At 40.1% G+C, this 24,272-nt stretch overlaps 1 protein-coding gene across 5 annotated transcripts in view; it reads left to right on the top strand.

Moving 5' to 3' along the window:
• Window positions 1-24,272, top strand: part of cacna1ha (calcium voltage-gated channel subunit alpha1 Ha) — a 62,536-nt gene that overhangs the window by 5,423 nt on the left and 32,841 nt on the right. For all 5 annotated transcript variants that reach the window (XR_015853448.1, XM_088358285.1, XM_088358282.1 and 2 more), the window contains 2 exons: window positions 12,424-12,592; window positions 13,506-13,918. Coding sequence is in view for 4 of the 5 variants with exons in the window: in XM_088358285.1 (XP_088214411.1) it covers window positions 13,530-13,918 (389 nt within the window). In the remaining variant the exon portion in view is untranslated. The remainder of the gene's footprint in view (window positions 1-12,423; window positions 12,593-13,505; window positions 13,919-24,272) is intronic.

The following is a 24,272-nucleotide window of genomic DNA, read 5'->3' as shown; positions in this document are numbered from 1 at the left end:
ACTGTTCCATTAGCGCACAGCTGACCGAAAAGTGCTCGAGATGTTTTTCGGATTAAGTTTGCATTTACCGTAACTTGACTCAAATGGTTTGTAAAGTGGAAAAGAAAAGGGATCCATTATCAATAGTTGATTTGTGGGAATGGTTGGAGAACATTAAAGATGTCCTTCCCCGCCTTTAGAAGTGGATGAGATTGATTGATGAATACAAATGGGAAAAATGATTGCCAATTAGCATCTCCATGTATCAAATTTCTATTTCGTCTGGCGTTGGAAACTAAACTCAACCAAACTTTACTGTCATGCTTTGTCAATAACTTAATATATGACATTTATTTTTGTCAGCAGATGTAATTATAGTCAGAAAAGCAAATCAACATTCCGCGAGAACTTTGTCACTGAGTACAAGCTAGAGAAAAGATCATTTGGAAATGATGGCTCCCTTATCTGTTATTTCCTTCATTGACATTGTCTGCAAATGGTCCCTAGCTAGACACTCTGTTAGCTAGTCTTAGGGGAAACATAAGAGATGGCAATTTAAGATAATATATTCTAAATATGGGACACATATTTTATATAATTTCTTCAATGCAAAAAAAAATATATAAAAAATACAGACATGCATAAGCTGTGTGGATTCATGGTGAGCATTTTAATGATGGAAGGGGACACATTGTGCTGATCTTTTTTTTATTTTTAATTATTAATTGCTTGCACCGGTGGTCCATTTGTGTCACCCAACTATGCACGATATATCCACTGATATTTTCCAGGGTGTAATTCGACTCTCACCCAATGTAAACCAAGATGGCGCCAGCACACTCATGACACTAATGAGCACCATGACAAGAAGAAAAAAAAAAAAAAAAGATGGATGTTTGTTTCTTGTTAAGAAAACTCCTGGCGCTACTAATGGCCAGTTTGCCCCTGGTTGTATTCACGTTCCGTAATTATTGTCAACTGATGGTATAAATTGTAAGCATTGGTTATGTTTAGCATTGACAGTAATAGAGTTAGTTATGATCATTATGACTCACAGAGGATCAGTGTGGATTTATTTTACAAAGCAAGCTTACTGACAACAAGGCTCTGAAAAGATTCTTGGATAACGCAGCGGATTGGATTTTTACTATCCGAACAAAACCTTTTGATCTGATGGGTCATGTGAGCGGTGACCTTGCTGAACTTTGGCTTTATTCGTCCTTGGATTCATCTCGCAATGACTGTCTTTCTGCTGTGGATAGAAATATAACCATCCACTCCTCGGAAAGTGCGTGGTTATGCTGGCAAACAGCGCAGTCTGGTCGCCATGGCAACAAAGTCACCCCTCTCTCTCTCTCTTCCTTCCTCTTGACTTCTTTTCCATGTGATCATTCGGAATACGGTGTTGCTTGCAAACCACCTTAACGCTATCACACGCTCACCCTTGAGTGTGGCGCTTTGCTTGAATGACACATCACAACTTGCATCTGGTGTGTGTGGAAAAGAAGATATCAGCCTCATTTTCTGCTCTTTAAACATCAAGCTTATGAAGTCACACAAATGTCTTTACAAGAGTCTCTCCTGCGGCCTAGTTAAATAAAAGTAAAGCACTCTTGCGTTCATCCCTGCAGCAATAATCGTTCTGTGGAAAATTAATATACCAACAGATGCCACGGAACTCATTTTCCATCCATCTGATATGATATGACATCCTCCTGCCATGTTGCTCTGTCACCATGATCAATGGATGAGATGTTTCCTAATGGGCTGTGCAGGAGTGACACTTTCAAGCTTTGTTTGCACAACAATAAACATGTGGTGGGTTGTGTAAAAAAAACAACATTCAATCCATGTTTAGTTTATGTGCATCTGGTTTGTCATGTTTAAAATGCTGCAGATGCCAGGAGAGGTCTGGGACAAGATGTGCAAGGAAGTTGGTATTATTAGCCAAACTCATTCACAAGCAAAAATAGTTTATCATGTATTTGGCAAGCAGTGCCGCTGTTGGCAACGTACATCTTTTGTGAGGTAAAGCAGACAAGCCTGTTATAGCGCCCAGCTGATGCGTCACGTCTTGCAGTGTTACTCATACAACCCATGCGGGGGTTCATTCTTGGCATTAAAATTGCTCTTCACACCTCAAACCTGTTGGGGATATAGCGAGGTGGGTGGAGATTAAGTGCGGTGAAGGAATCAAGTGGAAGAGAAGAAGCCGCCGCGGTTAGCATACTCTTTTTTAGTTTATTTGCTATATGGATAAAGTTGATTTAAAAGCAAAAGTTGCAGTAGTGATTTTAAAAAAAGAAAATCTCAGAAGTGAAGGATTTTAATTACCGTATTTTCTGCACTATAAGGCGCGCCGGATTATAAGGCGCACCTTCAATGAATGGCCCATTTTAAAACTTTGTCCATATATAAGCTATATACATTTGGCCCGCGGGCCGGACTTTGGACACGCCTGCTTTAGTGGCTCAATATTGGTCCATATATAAGGCGCACCTGATTAAAAGGCAGCTTTTGAGAAAATTGGAGGTTTTTAGGTGGGCCTTATAGTGCGGAAAAGTCCCTGGCCTACTGCAACCAAAAGGAATATATATCAACCCGAAGCTGCTACAAATGTAAACTGTGATGACAAGATTGAACAGAAAAAGGAGCCCCAATGATGCATTTAGGAACATACCTTGACTTATTGAATAGTGTATAGCGTATGTTTGAGCGTGTTTACGTGTGTGTACTTGCTTGTGTGTAAAAAGGGGCCTTCATTTATATTCATTAGGGGGCTGCCTATTGCGTAGACCTCATGAATTAAACATTCAGCCAATATGCAGAACCGAGTTGTGTTAGTCTGAGTCAGATAATTTGACTGACTGAACAACGAGAATTAATTGATTTTTGGTCGCCAAATTAATGTTGGGATTTAAATATCTACAGACTCTTTACACTTCGCTTTTTGGTGCCCGGTTTTAGTTGTCATTACTGAAAGTAAAAGAAAAAAAAATTAGAGACTTCCTAACTTTTCAAACTTTGCACAAAAGCAATTTCATTTCTTTATTAATCCACTGGTCTCCAATAAATACATCAATATGCATATCTTCTGTTAAACTTATCTTTCCTGCTTACATTTGATATCTTCCCCATAACAGTCCTGTAAGTTAATATGAATAAATAATCATTTCTAGACCACTAGGAGCAACTTCAGTCTTTCTGATACACTGAACTGTTTGAATTTTGTAGCTGACTAATGACACTTATGTAAGGAAAGGCCCGGTTGCGTAACACGTCACAGTCGGCAGCAAGAACAAAGAACAGATTTCCTGGTTCCAGTCGAAAATGAAGATATTGTCATAAAATGGAGCATATATTGGCTGGCTGACAAATCTGTGGCTTTAATTCAAAAAACGGTATTGATTTAAATTTTGGTTGACTTGTCATGCAAATGTACAAATATGATTGACAACATTTTAGAATGCAAAGTGGTTCGACCAATAGCGATTAGCAATTCATTTTTTCGGAAGGCTTTAATTACGAATTTCCCTTCAAGGTCATTCTTTTTCAAATGTCTCTCTCTGGACCAAAATGGTGCAGAGTAATTATCAACACAAAACAACCCCTCCCCCAAGTTGGAGACTGATTACTTCATCAATAATCTACACACAGAGCTAACCTTTGACCCCCCGAGTATGCATACACCGAAATTTTTGTTCTTGTCGATTTAACTCAATTTGGTTGCACAAAATCCGAAAATCATCCGAATGTTTTCTCCGACCCGCAGTTCACATACACATAACGGATCGAAATTATTGAGTTGCGTGCATCCACCCCGCTGAGGTTCCAGAAGCTCGCATCCATTTTCAGATCCTATACCGAGCACTCAGATGCACAGTCACACACTTCAATTAGTGAGATTTAAGTAATCTTGGGGAGTGACGTGTCAAGGTAAAGCAAATGCTTCCCGCTAGATTTTATTATCCCTCTCTACCGAGGATAGTTTTTACACACACAATAAACCTTTAATTTAATTATCCAGTAAAACAGGAATATACTCTTACACTAACATGGACCATTAACTACAGTTCATTTATTATTGACAGCTGATTGATTGTGTCTTTAAAGGCCTACACTGTAACCAGAGGCCTCAGGGTTCAATAACAGGTCGCTTTGAAACTCGGACAAGAGTCAAGATTCAAAGTGTTTATTGTCATGTGTACGAAAGGAAAGCACTTTTTTTTTTTTTACAATCAAATTCTTTCGCTGTCCGTTAAAATACCAGACAAGGTAAGGAAGATTAAAAAAGAAAAATTGGATCATACCGAATCTTAAATATATAAATAAGGATCCAATGATTTATAAGTGAAGGCTTTTGTGTTTTGTTGTGTGTTTAAGTAACAGAAAACAAAGAAGTCAACGGCTCATTTTATTAAATCCAATAAAAACGACTCTACTTTCCCTTAAATCTTTAATCACAACTATTAAGATGCAAATTCAGTTCTCGACTTAAAAAAAAAAATCTGTATAAAAGGCCTCAACTGTGAGATGTCACTCTGCTCCTTGCATGGAACAACCTGAACGGAATTTTGACAAGAAAAGACACAGTCTGACAGTTATTGTAAATCTTGAGCTTCCCTCTCATCCTCTGACTCATCATCCTTAGCTTAACACAAGTTGCCAGGAAGTCACACTTTTGTCTTGACACACTTTTTGACACTTTGCCTCCATTGCTCTTTTCATTCCCTTTGGCTTTATTAAAAATATCCATATATAAAAAGTCTGCACACCCCTGTGAATGTTTTCTATCTCTCCTGTGATTGGCTAAGAACTAGATCACAATGGATGACCCAAGTCAGCTGGGAGTAATATGGAAAATAAATGAATCTATAAATTCATCCAAGCAATATCGTGTGTTTTGAGCGAACGCTGCCCTTGGGGGATTTTTCACGCCATCTGGATCAATGCTAAGCAGAATTAGCAAATGACGCACCAATTGGATTACATGGGCTGCATCACCCGCAGCATAGAGATTAGAGTAAATTAATGGTCAGGAAAATAATGGGATGTTGCAGCAAATTTAATTTAGGGCAAAGGAGTAGTCTTAACATTTACATATAGTGTTTACATTTTAAATGCACGCTACTAGTGAGCTAAAACTAAAGTAGCCTCCTCTTGGTGGATCACAAAAAAATAATTAATCCATTGATTCTATAATTAATAAATAAATGAAGGCACATTTTTCAGATATTTTAAATCTAAGTTTGTCTTTATGAACAGCAATGCTTAAAAGTTTGGCATGCAAAAGGTACCTCATTTCAAATAAATAAATAAAATGGAGCTAATTGGATTCTTCTGCTTGTTTGTTTTGGCTATTGATCGCACGGGTTGCTCTCATTTCAAACCCTCTAATCCTTTCTTTGTTACTTGCACTCTAAAGCTGTCCTGGGTCTTCTCACTTGTGGCTTCTGACAATGCGTTGCGGTTACAAACTGTTCCGCTGAAAGATCTTATCCCTGGTCTAATGCGACTAAAACATCCTCCAAAGTTCAATGATTCAAAGCGACTGACAATTGGTAAAGCATCTTTGTTAAGTGCTCCTAAGTGCACCAGCAAGCTCTCGTGTGCTCCCAACCTCCTACCTTCCTCCTACTTCCTTCCTTGCCTTCCTTCCGTCTGGGGATCTTGTTTGATCTCTGATATGACAGCAGCTGCACCGTGTAGCTACTCCACACAAGCTCATAAATTGACTGACAAGCGCTAGTTGCCTCGACACACACAGGCTCACAAACATCGGTTAAAGAGCGCTAAGGAATGCAAGTTGTCGGCTGGCCCTTTAGCCAGTTGAGTAAGTGAAGACAGTATAAATAACCCTCTAAGTGCATGCAAAGTCAAGGACAATTTTCAGACCCCAGGCTGGCACCACTTAAAAAAAACAGTGTTGTCTGTGAGATTTGTTACCAGGATTCTTTTCCCCCGTCCCGACTAATGTGGCCCACAGTTTACAACTGTGACCCAGGTGGTCGAGAATGGGAGTCCATCATCAAAGCGTCCTTGAGAGAGATGCTGAAATTGCGGAATGTTGATGTGCTTGTGTGCCCTCAGGTTGCGATGGAGCCATTTGCAACTTTATTGTTTTATAGCTCTGATAAATGAATCGAATGAAAATCCGGGTAAAGCTTTCCGTAGCGCTTTCAATTTAATAATGAAAACTTACTTAGAGAGCTCAATATAAATTATTCATTCTCAAAGATAATAATGTCCAGTTTGGATGGTATTAACAAAATGTCTTATAATATCGCCAGTGGCTAATTGTTAGCAGATCCACATTTGAGGTTGTGAGTTAAAATTTTAGCACATAAATCGTGCACCCAGATTCGAGAATGAATTCAATCTGTTACTAGACGCAGCTCTCTGATTGGGCAGATGAATGTGATGACGATTATGATTGGATGACGTGTAGGTCAAGTGACCCAGCTCCGCCGATTGTGTGAGATTGTGTGTTTGTGTATAAACCAATCCATGTGACTTGGTAAAGTATGAGCATGTTGTTATTCTGTCAAGGCTGTATTGAGATTAGAGGACAACGTCGGACAGTAATCCTTTCTTGATGAACATATGTTTTAATCCCGCAAACCTGCTTAATACTACACGTGTCAAAACAGATATGTCGATCAATTGATTTATGGAACATGACTTTGAATAAGACTGAAAGGGATTTGAGGTTGCATAGGAAGATTAACCATGAGACGAGAACGGTACATGAAGTGCTCTGGTTTTATGTGCAGACTTAGAGACTTAGAGGTCAGCGAAGGAACGGGCTCGTTTGAAAGCACATCCGATGAAATGGTAATTCACCATGTGGCTATCCGGAGACTTTTCAAACCACTGCTCTGGTGCGTTCATGTTTCACTGTCTCATTAGTTTGAAGCTTTCAAGTGAGCAATGTCACCACCAAACTTGTTAGGACTCACAAACTCCCATATGCATTGGAAGTAAAATACTTCAGACCACAGTCTTCAGTATGATCCAATAGCTGTGCCGCAAAGTCGAGGGGTACTATTAAAATATTGCTAAAATGATCAATAAATTGATTTCTATAATAATTCAGATTTTTTTTTGCCATTGATGAAAGCAATGCAAATCCACTATTTGCTCAAATACACTAAAAATTGCTTTCCTACCACCTGCGCTGCAATTTAGACCTGCTCTTAGGTAGTCTAAATTTGATTAAAATGATCAGATGCCAGAATGTCTACCAAATTAACAGAACTAGATTTGCTCCAGCAGGGAAATCAAGTTGCGCCTTTTTTACGACAAACAGAGTTTGTGCATATTTTTTTTTTCAAATATCTTAGTTATTTAAAACAACACATTCATTGCTCCATCTATTTTCAGTTTATCCTGTCCAGGGTCACAGGTCAGCCAAAGCCAATCCCAACTGACTTTCAGCAGGAGACAAAATAAACCTCCAAGTGGTCTCCCATCAATCATAGTACTGTTTCACTGTCAATGTAATAAACATAAAATTGTATTAAAAAAATAGATATATTAAAAAGAAAAAAATATATATATAGAGAGAAAAATATATAGAAAAATATTCATATATTTTTTTTAAATTTTGAAGTGAGGCGATGGGACCCAAACCAGCTAATTCCTCTTTCAGTAAACCTTTGCCAGACAAACACGCCTATAGCCTGACTGGTAGCAGTGACTGGTCCAGATGGTGGGAAAGCAAGCGGGTATTACTGGATAATGTGACGAAGACGGGAGCGGGTGGGGTTTGGTGGCACACGTTGGGGCGAGAGGGTTAATGCTCTTTGATTGGAATGCACAGCTGCCCTAGCACACACACACACACACAGACGCACAAGTCCATATGCACACGCATGTTGTTACACAGCTGAGTATGTGAAGACTGTGCAGACGTTTTCGGCAAGCTTGGAGAAGCTTCAAAGGGCTGAATGACTCAGCAGCGCATAGAAGCTTTTTCGTGTTCCTCTTCTGATTGTTTTGATTTATCATGTCAGTGTCTACCCAACTCTTGCCTTCTGTTTCACTATCTTATTCTCACATCATTCGGGTGCAGTTATTGTTTGAGCTCTCACATTTTTCAATTAAAGTGGGCTTAGTTTAAAAACAATAATTTTTTTTTGATAGTTTACAAATTGGTGAGTCTTTAATTCTGTCAAGTGTAAAATTAAACAGCCTCATAGCTAAAAAGATAAGCAGAGCTGCATTGTTTGCACAGATTTCAGCATTAGCTTGGCAAAATAAATGATAATAATCTTATAATCAAAAAGGAAATATTTTGCATGTATACACAGGTAGCTGTTGCCTTTGCGTGATGAAATACTTTCTTTCATTGACGTTGCTTGCGTTTCACTCTAGGGGCTCTGCTTTGTTGAGTAAAAACAAACAGCCCGCCGTGACTAACGGTCACAGTTGAGCAAGGCGGAAATATAGGCAGTCGAATGCCGGCAGGAACGCTTCAGCAAAATTTGCCCTTCTGGGTGTCAACTTAATGAAATCCCGGACTCGCTTGCTTATTGCAGCTGTGTAATGGCTTGACTTTGCAAGAAAGAATAAAAATATTATTATTCTAGTTATTATTAAGACACCTGGGAACTGTTTAATTTATAGGGGGAATGAAGATTCAAATGTAGGTCATCACATTTGAATGCACAGCCACCCATCAAAAATAAGTTCACCTCGGAAGAAGCAATTTGAAAGCGTAATTAATATTTTAATGTAAGCAAAAGGCTTTTTTAGTACTCGGCTCTTGAATTTGAATGCACTGAAACTTACATCAGCTCAACCTGAAGAGACTCATTTGAAAGCTTAATTAATTTTTTAATGGAAGCACCGCAGGAGGATCAGACTTGGATGCTTAGACACTGGCAGTGTTTGATCGCCTTGGAGTGCAGTCATGTGACTTTGTGTGCTTCTGATGTGAAGGAGACGTCCTCCCACTTGCTTGGTGTGGATGGACTCAAGGCCTTTCTGCCTTCAGCACCTTCGTGACAGCTACTCTGTTATCTCCAGTTAAACATTACTGGCATTGTGATAATTGGCGATGTGTGCTGCTTCTACTGTTCTGGTTCCAGGGAAGGGTTGGGGGGGGGGGGGGGGGGGGTACAAAATGGGCCGACCATTTCCTCCCCATGTGTGTGTTTGTATTGAAAATGATTTTTCTGCAGAAGTCTGCCCTCTCCTCTGCCCCGTGGCTCTTCATGAAAGCAGCCTGGTGGCAAGTGTGCCTTGATTTCCAACCAATTTTTAGTTCTAGGGGTGTGCACACTTATGCAACCACCACTATTTATTTTTATTTTGTATTTTTTTTAAATAGGCTTTTAAATATGCCACTTTATTGACGGTAAAACTTTTAAAATGACATATCTTGATCTCATGATGACAAATTGCCTGTGCACGATTCTATTCCATGCTGTGCGTAAATTGTGTGAGATGATGTAACTACTTCCTGTTCCTTTCGTGTTTATGATTGCAAAGATATTAACCGTCATCTCTCTAATTAGAATGATTACATTGCTATGTTGCTGCAAGCGGGGGCAGATAAGAGCGAATTAAAGAGCCCTGCTGCTTCTTTGTTTTTCTATCTGTGTATTTTTCTTAAAGCTCCATAACGCCTTCAACCAATGCATATTTCAACGGCTCTGCACGCTAACGTCACTTTCGTTTTACTGTATCTACTGTAAATGCCTTTGCTGCTGTTGGAGGGAAGCCCTTCTGAACGCCCCCTCCTTAAATACGTCAGATAGCCTAGTAGGAAGTCTCAGATCCCCCCTGAGAGAGAGTGAGGGAGAGAGAGAGAGAGAGGGAGGTAGGAGGATGTGAGGGAGTGTTGAGTAAAATATGCATCAGAGCTGAAGGTAGAAAGAAAATGTTGAAGCGCTATTTCTGAAGAGCTGTTCGGTTTGTCATGGCCATTTTTGACGTGTGGAAGGATCATAAAGGGATGTGATTTTTTTTTTTCTCTTGTGTGTTCCGGCCCTTTTATCTTTCATAAGCCCCTTCATAATTATTCGATCATTCATTGCTTGATTGCATGGTGCCGCAGCCCAGACATCATTAAAATATAAGAGGACACATTGTGCACAAAATGAATATTTGTCTTCTTGAACCTTCTTTCTCCGTTGCCTTCAGTCCATCCCGGTTAGTAGGCTCCCTGTGATGGTCACAGATGAGACACGGAGATGAGAAAAGCGGGAAGCAAGGCTGGATGATGAAAGCGTGGGAGTCAAAGTGGAAGGGAGGATACTGGATGATAGGATGTTGGGGGATGGGCAAGCGCTTGGGACGGCACGTGCAAGCGAGAAGGCTGACAGAGAAATATTGATTATCTGTGGACTGCACAGGCCAATTCCTCTTCATTTAGACGGACGGCATTATGGACTAGGGATTCAAAAGTTATATTATAAAAAAAAAAATCAGCAAAGTGTTTTATTTGGTTTGTGTCTTCTTTGCTTCAAACGAGAAAATTAGGATTGTGTTTTGCTGATGGAAGGATATATGTTAATCCTGGGAGGCCAACAGGTGGGAGAAGTAGGACAGGTGTTAGATGGGTGCGCACATGAGGAGGTTTCATCTGTCAGTGCATCGCTTACGTGTGCACACAGCTGAGAATGAGCGTGAGCACCCCCACATGAAGCCCCCTCCCATTTGACTGCTTTTCCGCTAAGACGTGACATCCACTTCAGCACAGGGTGACTCACAAATTGGCCCTGTATTTTATTTTAAATCACTGAGTGACTCATGGAGTAAAATCAGATTGGGGGAAACCCACAAAAAATGCGATCTAGTGGTCTTGGTCTACTTTTAGTAGCTTCTGATTATTTTACCAGTCGAGGTTGAATTTGAGCTGCAATCCGAAGTTGTGTTTCCCCATGACTTGTTTCCCAGCTCATGAAACTTCAATATATGAACATTTTCTTTTCTTGATGTTGCATTCCAATGCATTTTTGCAAAACATCAAGTTATTGTACCGTGCTTTCCAGACTATAAGGCGCACTTGACTATAATGCATCAGATTTTTAATCCAAATCAAATCATTCTCCATTTTATCTTTTTTATTTCAACTTCAGACACAACACATTACTTTATAATGATCCATAGTCTTTTTGATTCATGATTCATAGTCTTCAGCGGGCCACTTATGATTGATTTCATGACACAATGCTTCAGGCCAGTGTAAATTTAGGAATTTGGTCCATATATAAGGCGCACTGTCGGCTTTTGAGAAAATTTTAGGTTTTTAGGTGCGCCTTATAGTCCGGAAAATACGGTAGTCGCTTTCTGTCTCTCTTTCTCTCATGTCTGCTATATGATTACTGTTCAGCTTTTCATATAGTGGGCAGCTGTAAGTGTGACTATGTGGTGTCTGGCAGCTTCTTAATATAGTGTCAATTCGGAGGGGGGGGGGGGCTGCCAGACAAGCTTCTGACAGCAGGGCACAAATGTCGAGCATCAAAATACCTTGACTGAGTTCAATAACCACATCCGGCATCCAATTTCTTGATTACAATTACCACATCCTTTAAATTTAATCATAAATTGTGAATCAGATGACATCAACAAGTGGAGCCTAAGGCCATTGTTTACTTATTTGACTCATGAAACACAAATAATTAAGCAAAGCAAAACAAATGAGATGGAGCGAGTAGATGAGTGCATGTCAACAACTTTTAATTGGAAAAAGAAGTGTTTTGGTTTTAGTTTAAAAGGAAATAATTCAACAAGAATCTATGGCGGCTTTGTTCTTATTTTATTTGTGTTTTTTATTGATTTTTTTCCCCCAACACAAATTAATTAAAAAATCGGAGATACCTGTAATTTAATTTTCTTGATTAAAACAAATACATTAATAAAATGTTTTAAGTGAAAAATGGCTCATCCTGGCCACTGCCTTTAACATAATTACCCAAATTAAAAAAATAGCTGTAGGGATAATGCAGTGGAGTCTTCTTTGATAGTGCCAATTTGATTATAGGCACACATTTTTGGCTTATTTGTGAGTAAACAGCAGCCAAATATATTATTGATCCCATTGCAATTATCTGCCGACTCCATAGAGATTCACCAAACCCCGCATGGTTTGCGCGCCCACACCGCTCCTCCATGCTGGTTTTTTTTTCTTTTCTTTTCTTTTTTTCCTTCCTATTGTGCAAGCGTGCGTGTCTCTTACTCGGCACTACATTTCCAAAGCGGGACATACACGTCACATGTTAGGGTTCCCGAGTCAGGCAAGATTTTTTTTTTTTTGCCCCCTCCCTTTTCATATCCTCCACGAAGCCTGAACCCAGCAACCCACGCAGTCTGCGTGCGTCTCCGCTCCAGGCTGCGCCAACACACCAGAGAGGATGGACGCACAAATAGAAGGATGCGCATAGATGTTTCCATTGAAGACATTTTCACGTTGTGATTGTTTTTTTTTAACTACAGTGGGATGAGCTTCCATCTCCGAGCACAAACAGAAGTCGGATTTTAAAAGCACCAAGAGAGGAAGGAGCACAACCACAGCTCCGGGTTGCTGGGCGAGAGGCTGGGCGCGCTGGGAACAAGCAAAGTAGCGGATCATGCTTATGGGAACTTCCTATTCCGTCTCCTTAAGGTATAGTTCTGAAACATACTTTTATTTTACAGCTGCCTTTCTGCAATTAAAAACTGCTTTTATACGTGTTGAGCCAATATGGGCACTTTTAATGGCAAACAATGATGGACGCTCCATGAAGGCTTATTTTATGATACTGATTGACATTTTTATTTGATGACTTTTGACCAGCTACCATAGTGCAAATATGTGAAGATTAATATATTTTTGTACAAATCTGGAACGCTTCTCGCGCTTTTCTCTCTCTCTCTCACACACGTCCCCAAACAAAGGCCACCAAAGAGACAGAGTGAGATGTAACATACTTCATATGACGATATTTTTTTTTCTGCCCATTTATTTTTATTAAAATGATTTGATTTAATACAGTGATTGGGATTGGAGTCACGTTCTCTCTCTCTCTCTCTCTCTCTCTCTCTCTCTCTCTCTCTCTCTCTCTCTCTCTCTCTCTCTCTGTGTGTCCCTCTCTCTGTCTCTCTTTCTGTGTCCCTCTCTGTCTCTGTTTCTGTCTCTCTTTGCGCATTTCTTGGCCACCATTGCATGGAGTGGGCTCCAAAAGCATCAGTAGACCAGAGACAGAACAGTCCATCTGTTCATCACATAGCAACGGGAAAGGGGGATGAGAAAAAATATCACAGTGCCATTCTCTACCTCCATTTACCTTCAATTACAACGAATAAATAATAAATGAAGCCACCCATTGGATATATGCAAATGCATCCTTTCTCCATAAATTTGAATATTAAGCTCCTGCATGATAAAGAAAGCATAAATCTCAGCAGGATGATCTTCGGTGCCCCAACGTTTCCCTCATCCATCCAGTCCCGCCCTGATTCCGTCTCCCATCAATGCGACCCCTCCCACTTTCCACCTTTCGCTAACCTCTCTCTTCTCTGACCTCCCCCCCACCCAGAGTGGCTCGGCCTGATGCTCTATCATGACTGATGGCGACGGGAGAGTGCACATTCAGCATGCAGATAGCCAAGAGGAGCAGGAACAAGAGGAGGTCTTGGAGGAGGTGAAATCCCACCAGAACGATGTAGAACAACCCGGAGGCCTCAGTGATGACGAGCGCATGGGGCACACTGCTAGCTGTAGTAGGTCGAGGAGGAATGATGAAAGAGAAACTAAAGTTCAGGAAGCTGAGTTGGAAGAGGATGGCGGACCGGCGCTGGATGTTCGCATCGTGGCTCCCATACGGGATCCGGACTGCGTCTCCGAGGAGGAGGAGCAGCAGGTGTACCCCGCCCTGGCCCCCATGGCCTTCTTCTGCTTAAGGCAAACCACACGGCCTCGCAACTGGTGTCTTCGTGTTGTGTGTAACCCATATCCTTTCATAACAAAGCAACGTGTGCCCGAAGTCCGGTAAGAACAACTTTTGTGTTCCAAGTTTGCCTACTTTTGTTGGCTTTGCAGCCTTGGAGCAAATTAGCTTCATCCTGAGCTGCTCTGTGAGAAGTTTGACAGGTCATTTTTATGATCCGGCTACAGTGGCAGCTCTGGTCAAATGCCTGTGGAGGTACTAAATATTGTTTTTATGCCTGCAAAGTAACATTGATGAACCTATTTTTTATTGAGTGATTTTTCAGTTATTATTTATATTTATTCATATTAATTAGGAATATAATTATTTTATTTTTTTAATTTGTTTTAAAACAGGACAGCACACATGAGCAGTTTTTTTTTCTTGACTTTAGAGGTTCATCAATAATAAATATGTTAAAGGGTAAGACTGCGCTTGCCAAAGATGCATACGTGTACTTTTAGGAGGATTCTACTGCCGCTATGCATGATGGCATCTTTTTGACGATCATCAAAGTTGATATTTTTATAATGTTGGCTCCATCTGTATGGTGTTGGCACGTTTGCACGTTCTTACCTGTGCTTCAGCTTCCTACCACATTTTTGAAAAAATGCATCTTAGCTTATCTCAGTTTTTTTTTTTAAACAGAATCTTTCCCCCGACTAATTAAATAGGTTTTTTTTGGGGTTGTTTTTGATACAAAATCCTGCTTTATTCTCCCGAGAGCAGACTGGGCTGAAGTAAAAATGTAAGCAAAAACTAAAGTTCGGGACTTGAGTCTCTAGGGAACCCAAACATTGGCTGCTTTTCACATGATTGCATCAGAGGAAATATCCCATTGTGCATTTTACTTGTTGCATATTTACTTTTATTTTTTTGCATCGTATTATATAGTTCTTTTATTTCAAGTGAAAAAAAACAGGCAGATGGTCAATGTTTTAACAGCATGAATGTGTTTCAACCGCAGGCAAAATGAAGTCATCCCTCATGTATGTTTTATGGTACCCCTGTGCACGTCTCTGTCTGGCAAGTCAACCATTTTGTGCTTAACAATCAGTCATTCTTATATTATGATGCAATGCAAAATGAATTTTCACGTCCAATTCGCTACCTTTTATTAGCCTTCAAGTGAATACGCCGCCTGCTCGTGTTTTACCGCACTGTTAGAAAAGAACATGATGTGCATCCAAATCCAAACATCAGGAAAGTAAATTGAAGACAAATCACTGCAGCATCCAGCTATTCTTGATGTAGTTCGGCGGGTGGTGTAAAAACAAATCGGGATATGAGTCACCATTTATTTTTTCTCCCCACTTCGTCTGACAAGATTTGACTGACATTTATTTCATATCGACTTAGTTTTGTGGCTTTTAAAATGCCGCGAACGGTAGCTGCTTGTCGCTGGATCTTCTAACCGTGTCTTCATCCGTAAAAATACTTCATGATGTTCGTCTTATGTAATTGTTTCGAGGTTCCTTTACGACCTGTGTTCGACCTGGCTTAGTTACCGATTTGAGTCTGTCTGGCCTTCTATGGCTTGTGAAACTGCCCTAACATTTAAATGACATTTAAACAACACGATAAAATGTGATGTATTTGGACATAACGAGAAGGAACAGGAACGATTATTTTTGTTTTTCTCAGTATGGTCGTTTTTTTTTTCATTTGAGAAGAAATGTTCTACTCATAAATACTAATGGGAGGATATTGTACATGGTTTCGGTATTAACTGTACTTGTCAGAACACAGAGAGGGAAAAAAAAAGATTTCAGTCCACCTCAATTACCTTCCCATCGTTCCAAAACACATTAGGTCAACACTAAATAACCAGCTAACATCAGTTGGGAGATTGCCAACAGGGAATACCCTCTTGAGATTAATATTCTCCTTTCATACGGACGAACGGTGCCAAATGACTTATCCATTAAAACGAAAGACGAGCTCACTTAGTGGAAAGCCATTGAGGGTGAAATACATTGTCAAGAGTGTGTTTTAAAAACCAAGTGGGGTAATTTAGCAGACCCATGTGGACGTTTTTGGGACATCTTATTGGCAGTTACCTGATTATTTTGGGTTATGTATATATTTACTGCTGTTTGGATGCAAAGTGTGCGGGCGGAGATTGATTCGGTATTTGAAAGGCATCGGTCATGCGCGACGGTAAAAACTGGTTAATAGTTGGGTACGCAATTAGCATAACGGGCATTGGAGCCGCACAGCATCTCATTTATCATGTTTATGATGCTGAGCATCATTGATGAAGTGCTGTGCTGGACGACACAACATCTGAGGTGTGCCGGTCTCAGTTCAAGCTGCGATTGCATCTGCGAGCCATTCAAGTTATTCATCTAATGGACTCTTGACTCAGTGTGGCGGATCGGTACACAAGGGGAAGGGGGAGGGGGGGACGCAACTTTGATCATGTTTTTTTAATTCTTTCGCCCTGAATAAAATAAGAGGGCAGCAGTTAGTTTAAAATATCTTCAAGCTAAGATGAACAAAAGTTTTACAGAGAGTGCAAGTTGAGGGCTGTTGAAGTTTGTACTGATTCAATGGGGAAGATTGAATCGAGTCAAATTTAACCTGAAGTTGCTTAAGTGGGGCAGTGACCCAACCGATCCACTAGATGGCCAATTTGCACCCATCAAGAGAATTTTATGGCATATTTTAATTAAATACATGTTACTGTATCACTTGTGACCTAATTTGTTGTTTAAAGGCTGGAAAAAAAAAACTCTTACCTGGAAGAAAATTAACCTGAAGTTGCTTAAGTGGGGCAGTGACCCAACAGATCCACTAGATGGCCAATTTGCACCCATCAAGAGAATTTTGGGACATTTTCTGGCATATTTTAAATAAATACATGTTACTGGATCACTTGTGACCTAATTTGTTGTTTAAAGGCTGGAAAAAAACAACCTCTTACCAGCAAGAACAAAAACTATCGGGAATGGAATCGCAAGATGACTCTGGTTGATTAGATCAGATTCTAGGGGTCGGACAAGGGGAATGGATTTTAACGAGCGGATTCGTCTTGTATTTATGTCTCGATTTGTCATCTCCTACTGTACACTCACTTAGCATGCCGAGAGGGCCTCCCATTTCCTCCATAAATGAATACAAGTGAAGGCTGGTAGATTTCTTGCCTATGCTGCTAAATCATTTACATGATCATATAGGAATATGTCAAATATGTGATCAGACCTATTTATCGTTGGGAAATTGAGCTCTAAATCAAAGTGGTTCACATTGGAATGCTTTCTGCTTGATTTTTTTCGCAAATGGATAGAATTATTATTTTTTTCGGTTAGAATAAGTTGACCTTGACGTCATTAGGTTGATCCTCGCCTCCTGTCACTCGACTAAATATATTTTGGGATGTGTTTGCAGGTCTGTGTATCAGCTGCTGTGTATTTATCCCCGCATATTGGTCTGTTTGGGTTTGATGACTCATTATATTTGGCTAGTACTTGTGCTAACAGCAGATTGGAGGTCATGAGGTGTTGCGATCTTGCCTCGCTGACGTATTAAGTGCCAGCACACTCCACACCTCTTAGAATATGTGTGTGTGTTTCTAGTTTTGTGGGCTCGATCAGAAAGAAAGTTTTCGCTCCCTTATTCCCCATACGGTCTTTGTTCGGAAACTGATTAGCTGCTGGGTTATCTTGCCAAGGTTCTCCAAAGTCTTGTAATGTTCTTTGGGAGTGATAACGTTCATGTAGAAGAAGTTATGGAGGAGTAGAAACGGTGTGTTGCGTCAAGCACTACATTGTAATGTTAATTATATGAGAAAATGTTCACGACGTCTCGAAATGAGCTCATAATTATTGTAACAATAAAAAAGCTCAAATGTTAAAATGGAGCCAATGAAGTCGAACACATTTTTTTTCCCAGTGCATTTGTTCCTCTATAATGGCATTTGAAATAATGCCATCGTGAAATGGTTTTTAATTTAACAGCCAATGCTATAATTAACATTTCAACATCGATGATGTCATCCTGTGCATTTTTAACATTCTTCACCACTTGACTTGGAAAACACTTGGCTAATTAAAATAATGAGGTTCGCTTGTTTCACAACTGCTGAGCTAGGTTGCAGTTCATCACAGGATACATGAGTCAGTAGTATCGGAGGTGAAAGGTCAACCTGGGAGGAGCATCTGTTTCAATTCATAGGATAATCTGACAGAGTCAGATATCGAGTCGCCTAAGTGCACTCATAATTTAAAATAGTCAGACAGGTCGCTGACTGATATCGTGGTTCACTTGCTAGACGTATAAAAATATACATTTATAGTAAAAAGGCCAACGAAAGATTATTTGTGCAATTTCGGATATTTTTTTCAGCTCTCTGTGTGCTTGTCGCTGATAAAATACATGGCTGCTGTGAGAGACATCTGCCACCCGTGAGACATGCATCGCTTGTCACCAGATGAACCAGCCGTCCTGCTGCCCTGATACTATCAGACAAGCCAGGTTGGCCATGTTCTGCTTTGGATTCATCCAATAAGCAACTGCTACACAACACACTGATTTAATGGATAATTTAGCACGATGTCATCAGTGATTTTATGGCCACGCCTTAATTTGGTACTCACTGTTCTGCCACTTCAACAATTGATTGCATTTGACTCGAAAACTGATTTGTCATGGATAAAGTATTTGCAGAAGTGGCCATCTGGCATACAGGGCAGATGCCCGGTGGGCTGGTATCTTTCGGGGCATTTACTTATTTCCCTTCCCACGATTCCGAGATAGAATCCATTTCCAATTCCGACAACAAACGGAACCAATCCATCAGGTTGACCACCGACTTGGAATGAACTTTTTTTTTGTATGTTTACTTTTGCTGTTGCATCATACTGTTTTGATGAACAGGCGTTCCTAATATTTTGGCCAATGCGGGAATACTAGCAACAAATGACAGGCTGGACTGATGATGATGATACCACCCTCTTTTTTTTTTCTGCTACCTGCTTCAAGACATAACAATTCTTCTTCCGTACACTCCCTCCAAAAAAAGCTGCAGCTGGTACCGTGTGCTGGCTTTGTTTGCCCCCCCCCCTCGCCCCCTCCCCTCATGTCTTTGTTCTTTTGCTGCTGCGTGAGTGTTGACTGCAAATGCATCAAATCACTTGTGGATCTATTTTCGTGGTTGCACATAAGGGAGTAGATCCGTTATGCATGTTTACCTCCCCCCTTTCAATATTGCAAGCTGCATACTAAATTTTTTTTTTCGTGACTCCAAACTAGAATGACTAAATACAGACAAGCTGGAAAACTCAAGTCATTTGTCATGATGCTTCTTGTTTCTTAATTAACTTGGCATGAGCTGGCAGAGGCAACCAAGCATTGGGATTAAGTCTTCTCTAGGTGGATAAGAGTAATTAAGTGCGGGGCGTCTCCAGGCGTTACACAGGTACACTTAAACATTTATACTCCCTAACTGGGGATTCTTAAATAATTAACCCAAAAAGAAGTTCATGTGTTGAGAAGAAAATGACAGGGTCAAGGGTCATGAGCGAAACCTTGCCTGAAGCTCTTTTCTGTTTTTGTACCATCAAGAGGCTGTTTAATATTCAGTTATGTTTTTAGGTCACATTTGCTGTCTTAATGAGTTTTTCTGATCATTTGCGATTTCCCCACAACAATGAATAACACAGCAGCCCCGTCCGCCATGTTGCCCATCACATTACTGTCTGATGGTTATTATGATAGGAATGAATATAGAGCGAGGCAGTCTGTTATAGCCCTTTTTTTTTTTTTTTATGTTTCAAGATGTCAGAAGTTCTGGTGGAGTCAGCTGATGTTGCACCCCGGCATTTAAATGGGGGCACGTGTGGGACTGGCTGCACGTGTGTGAGATCCACATCTTGTGTGTGTGTCGGGTTGAGAGCAAGTAATGCAGAGATGGATGAATAAATAAAAGATCTGGGGAACCCATCAACATCCAGCACTATGTTGTCATGGCAATACTGACAGCACACCAGTGTGTGTGTGCGAGAAGTAATACCGCAATCTTTCAGCTTGAGTCAACTACAACAATAAAAGTTCATTCCAAAAATGATTATAAAATAAAAATAGCTGAGTTTACGGGTCATGCTTTCGAAATCCTCCTTAAATCTGTTTTATTTACGATATGTGAAATATAAGTGTCTTCCCTGTACCTTAAAGCGGGTTGGATTTATAAAAGCTTACGCATGAGCGTCCAAGAGAAGCTTTCACAGTGCACCAATAATGCATATTGCTGAATACTTAAGTGCGTCTCCTGAGACTTCTGAAAACTGCAGCTTCTCTTACTCTCCGCAGCACGTGTCTCTGCTTTGTCTACAAAATGGGCCGACCTCCGCGGGAGCGAGTGAGTGCAGTGAGAAATGCAGATTTTGGCGTGTGGTTTTGTGCCAAATGAAACAAGGAGGTCTGACTTTGAGCAAGACGGCTATTGATGGTGAAGAAGCGCGTCCGATGAATTTCAAACAACTTCAAACATGCGAGAGAGAGAACTGTGAGAGCAAGAGAGGTAGAGAGAGAAGTCTAGGACAGTTGGTTCATCTTGGTAAAGATGCTGGACTAGAAAGTCTACCTGGTTACTAGGCAACAGAACAGCGCTGGTGCGCACAGTTGCAAAGTGGTGGTGGGAGCTATCTAGAATGTGTGTAACCATGCTTCAATAAGTCAACATTTATTTTTTATGAGAGCCGCAAGAGCCGTTTCAAATATTTTGCCTTTGCCAAAATAAAAGGAACACAGAATAATAATAATAATGTTGATGATAATAATAATAACGGCCCCTGACAGCCATTTCAAATATTTTGCCTTTGCAAAATAAAAGGATCACATAATAATAATAATAATAATAACAGACCAATCTTTGACAAATGCAGTTTTTAGTAAAAAAAATCTATTTTCTATCCAATTTGTTCTTTGCACTCATCTGATTATATTATACAAACAAAAGTAAAGTGTTTTGCCGCATCGTAGTTTTTCATTTGGTATATTTACATTGCATTACAATGAATCACAATTTCAGGTACTAAACAATCCCCATCAGTTTAAGATTATTTATTCCAGAGTGTTTGCATCGACCCCCTTGTGTGAGTGTTATTGATGTGAGAACCAATCAGCGTTCCTCCATTGTGGTTCGGATCGAACCTGGCATTGTTTGTGTCAACACAATCATACACACAGACAAATGAGTCAATGCGATTGGATTCCTCTTCCACCCTGCAGTTAGACAAACATTTAGTTAACGCCATGATATTTTTATTTTTTTATTTGTGTACTTGTGTGTGTCTGTGTGTATCTAACTCTTGTTAAATGTCAGTTAGGCTTTAATGAAGAAACGCTGCTCTCAGTGGCCCCCTGTCTGTTTTCTAATGGACCTCTATTAACACAGTTCATACAAATCCACACACATATTGAGACACTCTACTTTTCCCTTCGCGCACACACAATTACACAAATATGCACTTGAGCGAGATTAAAGAGTGTCACGAAGCAGCTGACCCAGCTCGAGTGTTTGCGGGGTGCAGGATGTGATTAAAAAAAAAAAAAAACGGACTTTGGTTCAAGTAGCTGAGCTTGGCTATTTCGAATTTGTGTGTTGAGGGTCCGCTTCACTCAACAAAACATCGTTTGAACAAAGTGAGAGTCACTAGAGGCGGCGTAGGAACAATGCTGAAAATTTCAGCGGGGACATATGACCTATAAAAAAAATGGCCGGGTCCCCTCTTCCGTTGAGTAGATAAGACCCCGTCACTATATGATGAATGACTGCAAGCGGGGAGGAATCCAATTCACAATTGCTACGCCTTGGTGATCTTTGTCATTATTTTTATTCTCATTATTATTGTAACACAATCTTAATCACCGGTTTGATTCATGTCAGCGCTTGAACCCGGTGATCACTTGGATTTATTGCCGGTTTGAAAAGTTTATGTTGGGATGATGGAGCTTTAACAACAATAGTTGTGTGATTGTTTTTATTCACTGTTTTGTGATGAATGGTCAAAAGTGGCATGAAAATGTGCATCAGCAATAAAGCATTGCTTGGAGGCCTACGGGAAATTAAGCTGTCAAAAAAATCTGCGGCACAGCATGTTGGACAGTGTTTTAAAATCTTACGTAGATTGTTTTGTTTGACTTGTGGAACTATTTTGATAACATGATCCAAAACTACCTTCAGCTGCTTGTTTGCATGCTGCTTAGCTTCTCAGCAAGCAAGTGCTTAACATGAGCGTGAGTGACAGACCTCCCCCGCACTGTTCTGGTTCGTTCTGGTTCAAGGTCTTGAGTAAGAAATTGAACAGGCACTCCTTTAGATGAGGTGCACACGATCGGGATGCTCCCCTTGAAACAGATCAGAACACATTTGACGATGTGAGCATTCAGGAGACACAAAAATATTTTTTTAGCCAGTGTCTCGTTATGCAAAAGGTAACCTCACATATGCCTCAAGCATCAGAGATGATGCAAAGGAACCATGTAAAAAAAAAAAATCCAAAGATAAGATCTTCATGCTGTGAGTTCAAAAGGAGCTGCACATTTGAACTCACAATTTTAGAACATCACCCTGCAGCCAATCCAGGTTTCTAGCTTCATGGTAAATTGGCATACTTGATCTAGTTTACTCATCCTCGGTAATTTTTTTAGTAAAGTTTTGCACATGGATAACAGCTGTGTACCATGAAAACATTTTGTGGATCAACAAACATGATCACAGTATCCTGTTTAGTAGATGTGCACTTGTTGCTAGGCAGAATGCCCAAAACGTCAATTAAAAATGAAACTGGCGCATTCACACTCGCATATGCTACAGAAGGTACTCCATAATGATAATGCACAACTTTAATTTCCGATCTATTAATTTTACAAGGTGTATTAAATATTTGGCAGCATGGGTGATGAGAGATGAGAGATGAGCTCGTTTGCCAGGCGGTTATGAGACTTGGACTTGAAATCTTCCTGCCAAAGTCAAGCTGGGCTAGGCTTGTGTTTTTTTTTGTTTTTTTTTCTTCTTCCTCATCAATGCATCACACTGACTCCTCTGCTGTACTGACAGCTCTAACCTCTTATATTTATTGCAAAGTATGCCATGAGGCTTTCCTCACATCTTGATGTTTGGGAGACCTTGCATATTATTGCCTAATTTGGTAACTGACACGGTGAGCCATGCCGAGTGTGTGTCTGTGTGTGTGTTTCTCTCATGTGTGAAAAGAATGTGTGTTTGCTTTATCGTACCTTGCATTTTTCTGAATGATTCATATCAGGTGATATGTGTGTGCGTTTGGTACTTAAAATAATGTCAGGCTTCCTGTTTACCAGCAGATGTGAGAATTTTTAAATTTTTTTTAATTTAACATTTATTTACCCAGGCAATTAAGTTCTTATTTACAACTGCGGCCTGACCCAAAGAACAATGGCCCTTTGAGGGGGAAAGGGGATGGAGTGCTAAAAAAATAAATAAAAATAATAATCATGATAATAATAATAATTAATAATAAATGTTGGAATATCGTGTTCTCTTGTGTCTAATGGCAATTTTTGTAAAAGATATTCAGAGCAAAAAACTGATGTTAAGTAAAAAAAAAAGAAAAAAAACAACACAAAGAAAAAGCTCCACACCAGAGCAATAGTAGTAAAGCCCGGTTAATTACTTTGTGACGAGGGCAAGCAGCGAAAGTGCAGAGAGCAGAGTAATAGGTCTGCAAGCTTGAACGACCATCGCTATCAATCTTTGCCTTATCGTCTTTAAACCGTAAAATACATGCTGAGCTTACACGTGTACAAATACACGCTCAGCTGAAAACATTGATAATGTGCTCAAAGCTGTTTCCTGACAATAACAGCATTATTGGACTTTAAGCAGATTTTATAGTCCAATATGTCTTCTCATAAAATAAGTTTAATTTAGATTTTAAATGATAATTATTGCAAAAAATATTATGACTAATTTTTATCGACCTTCCCAATGTCGTTGCGCCACTTGAGGCCCCACACCAGTTTGCATCATAATGTTTACTCCGAGTGATCTGATGGAAGCTGATTTATCTCTAAGGTCGAGATGGCTTTGACCTTTCATTTCACTGGAGGGTTAGCTGCAGGGGAATGGACAGGCGTGGTTGGAGATCCGCTTTGTGGGAGGAATAGATGCTAATTACCGCTACTGTAAATCTCCGAGCTCCCAAATGCAATTAGTAAACATCCAGAAGCATGACTTATATTTTAAGAGGGAATATATGAAGAATAAAAAGCTTTCCGGAGTGGAACTACACAGTATGCAACAGCTGGTTAGTTATTAGACAAGCTGCCACAGTGCTTCCGGCCAACTTGATCAACTCCACTCAATATTCAGGCTGTATAATGCCAATTTGCCTT

This window comes from Syngnathus floridae, chromosome 17 (assembly GCF_059516105.1).
Source record: "Syngnathus floridae isolate MCC-2025c chromosome 17, RoL_Sflo_1.0, whole genome shotgun sequence".
Classification (NCBI taxonomy): Eukaryota; Metazoa; Chordata; class Actinopteri; order Syngnathiformes; family Syngnathidae; genus Syngnathus; species Syngnathus floridae.
Note: the sequence above shows the minus strand (reverse complement) of the source record. Positions and strands in the feature narration are given on the sequence as shown.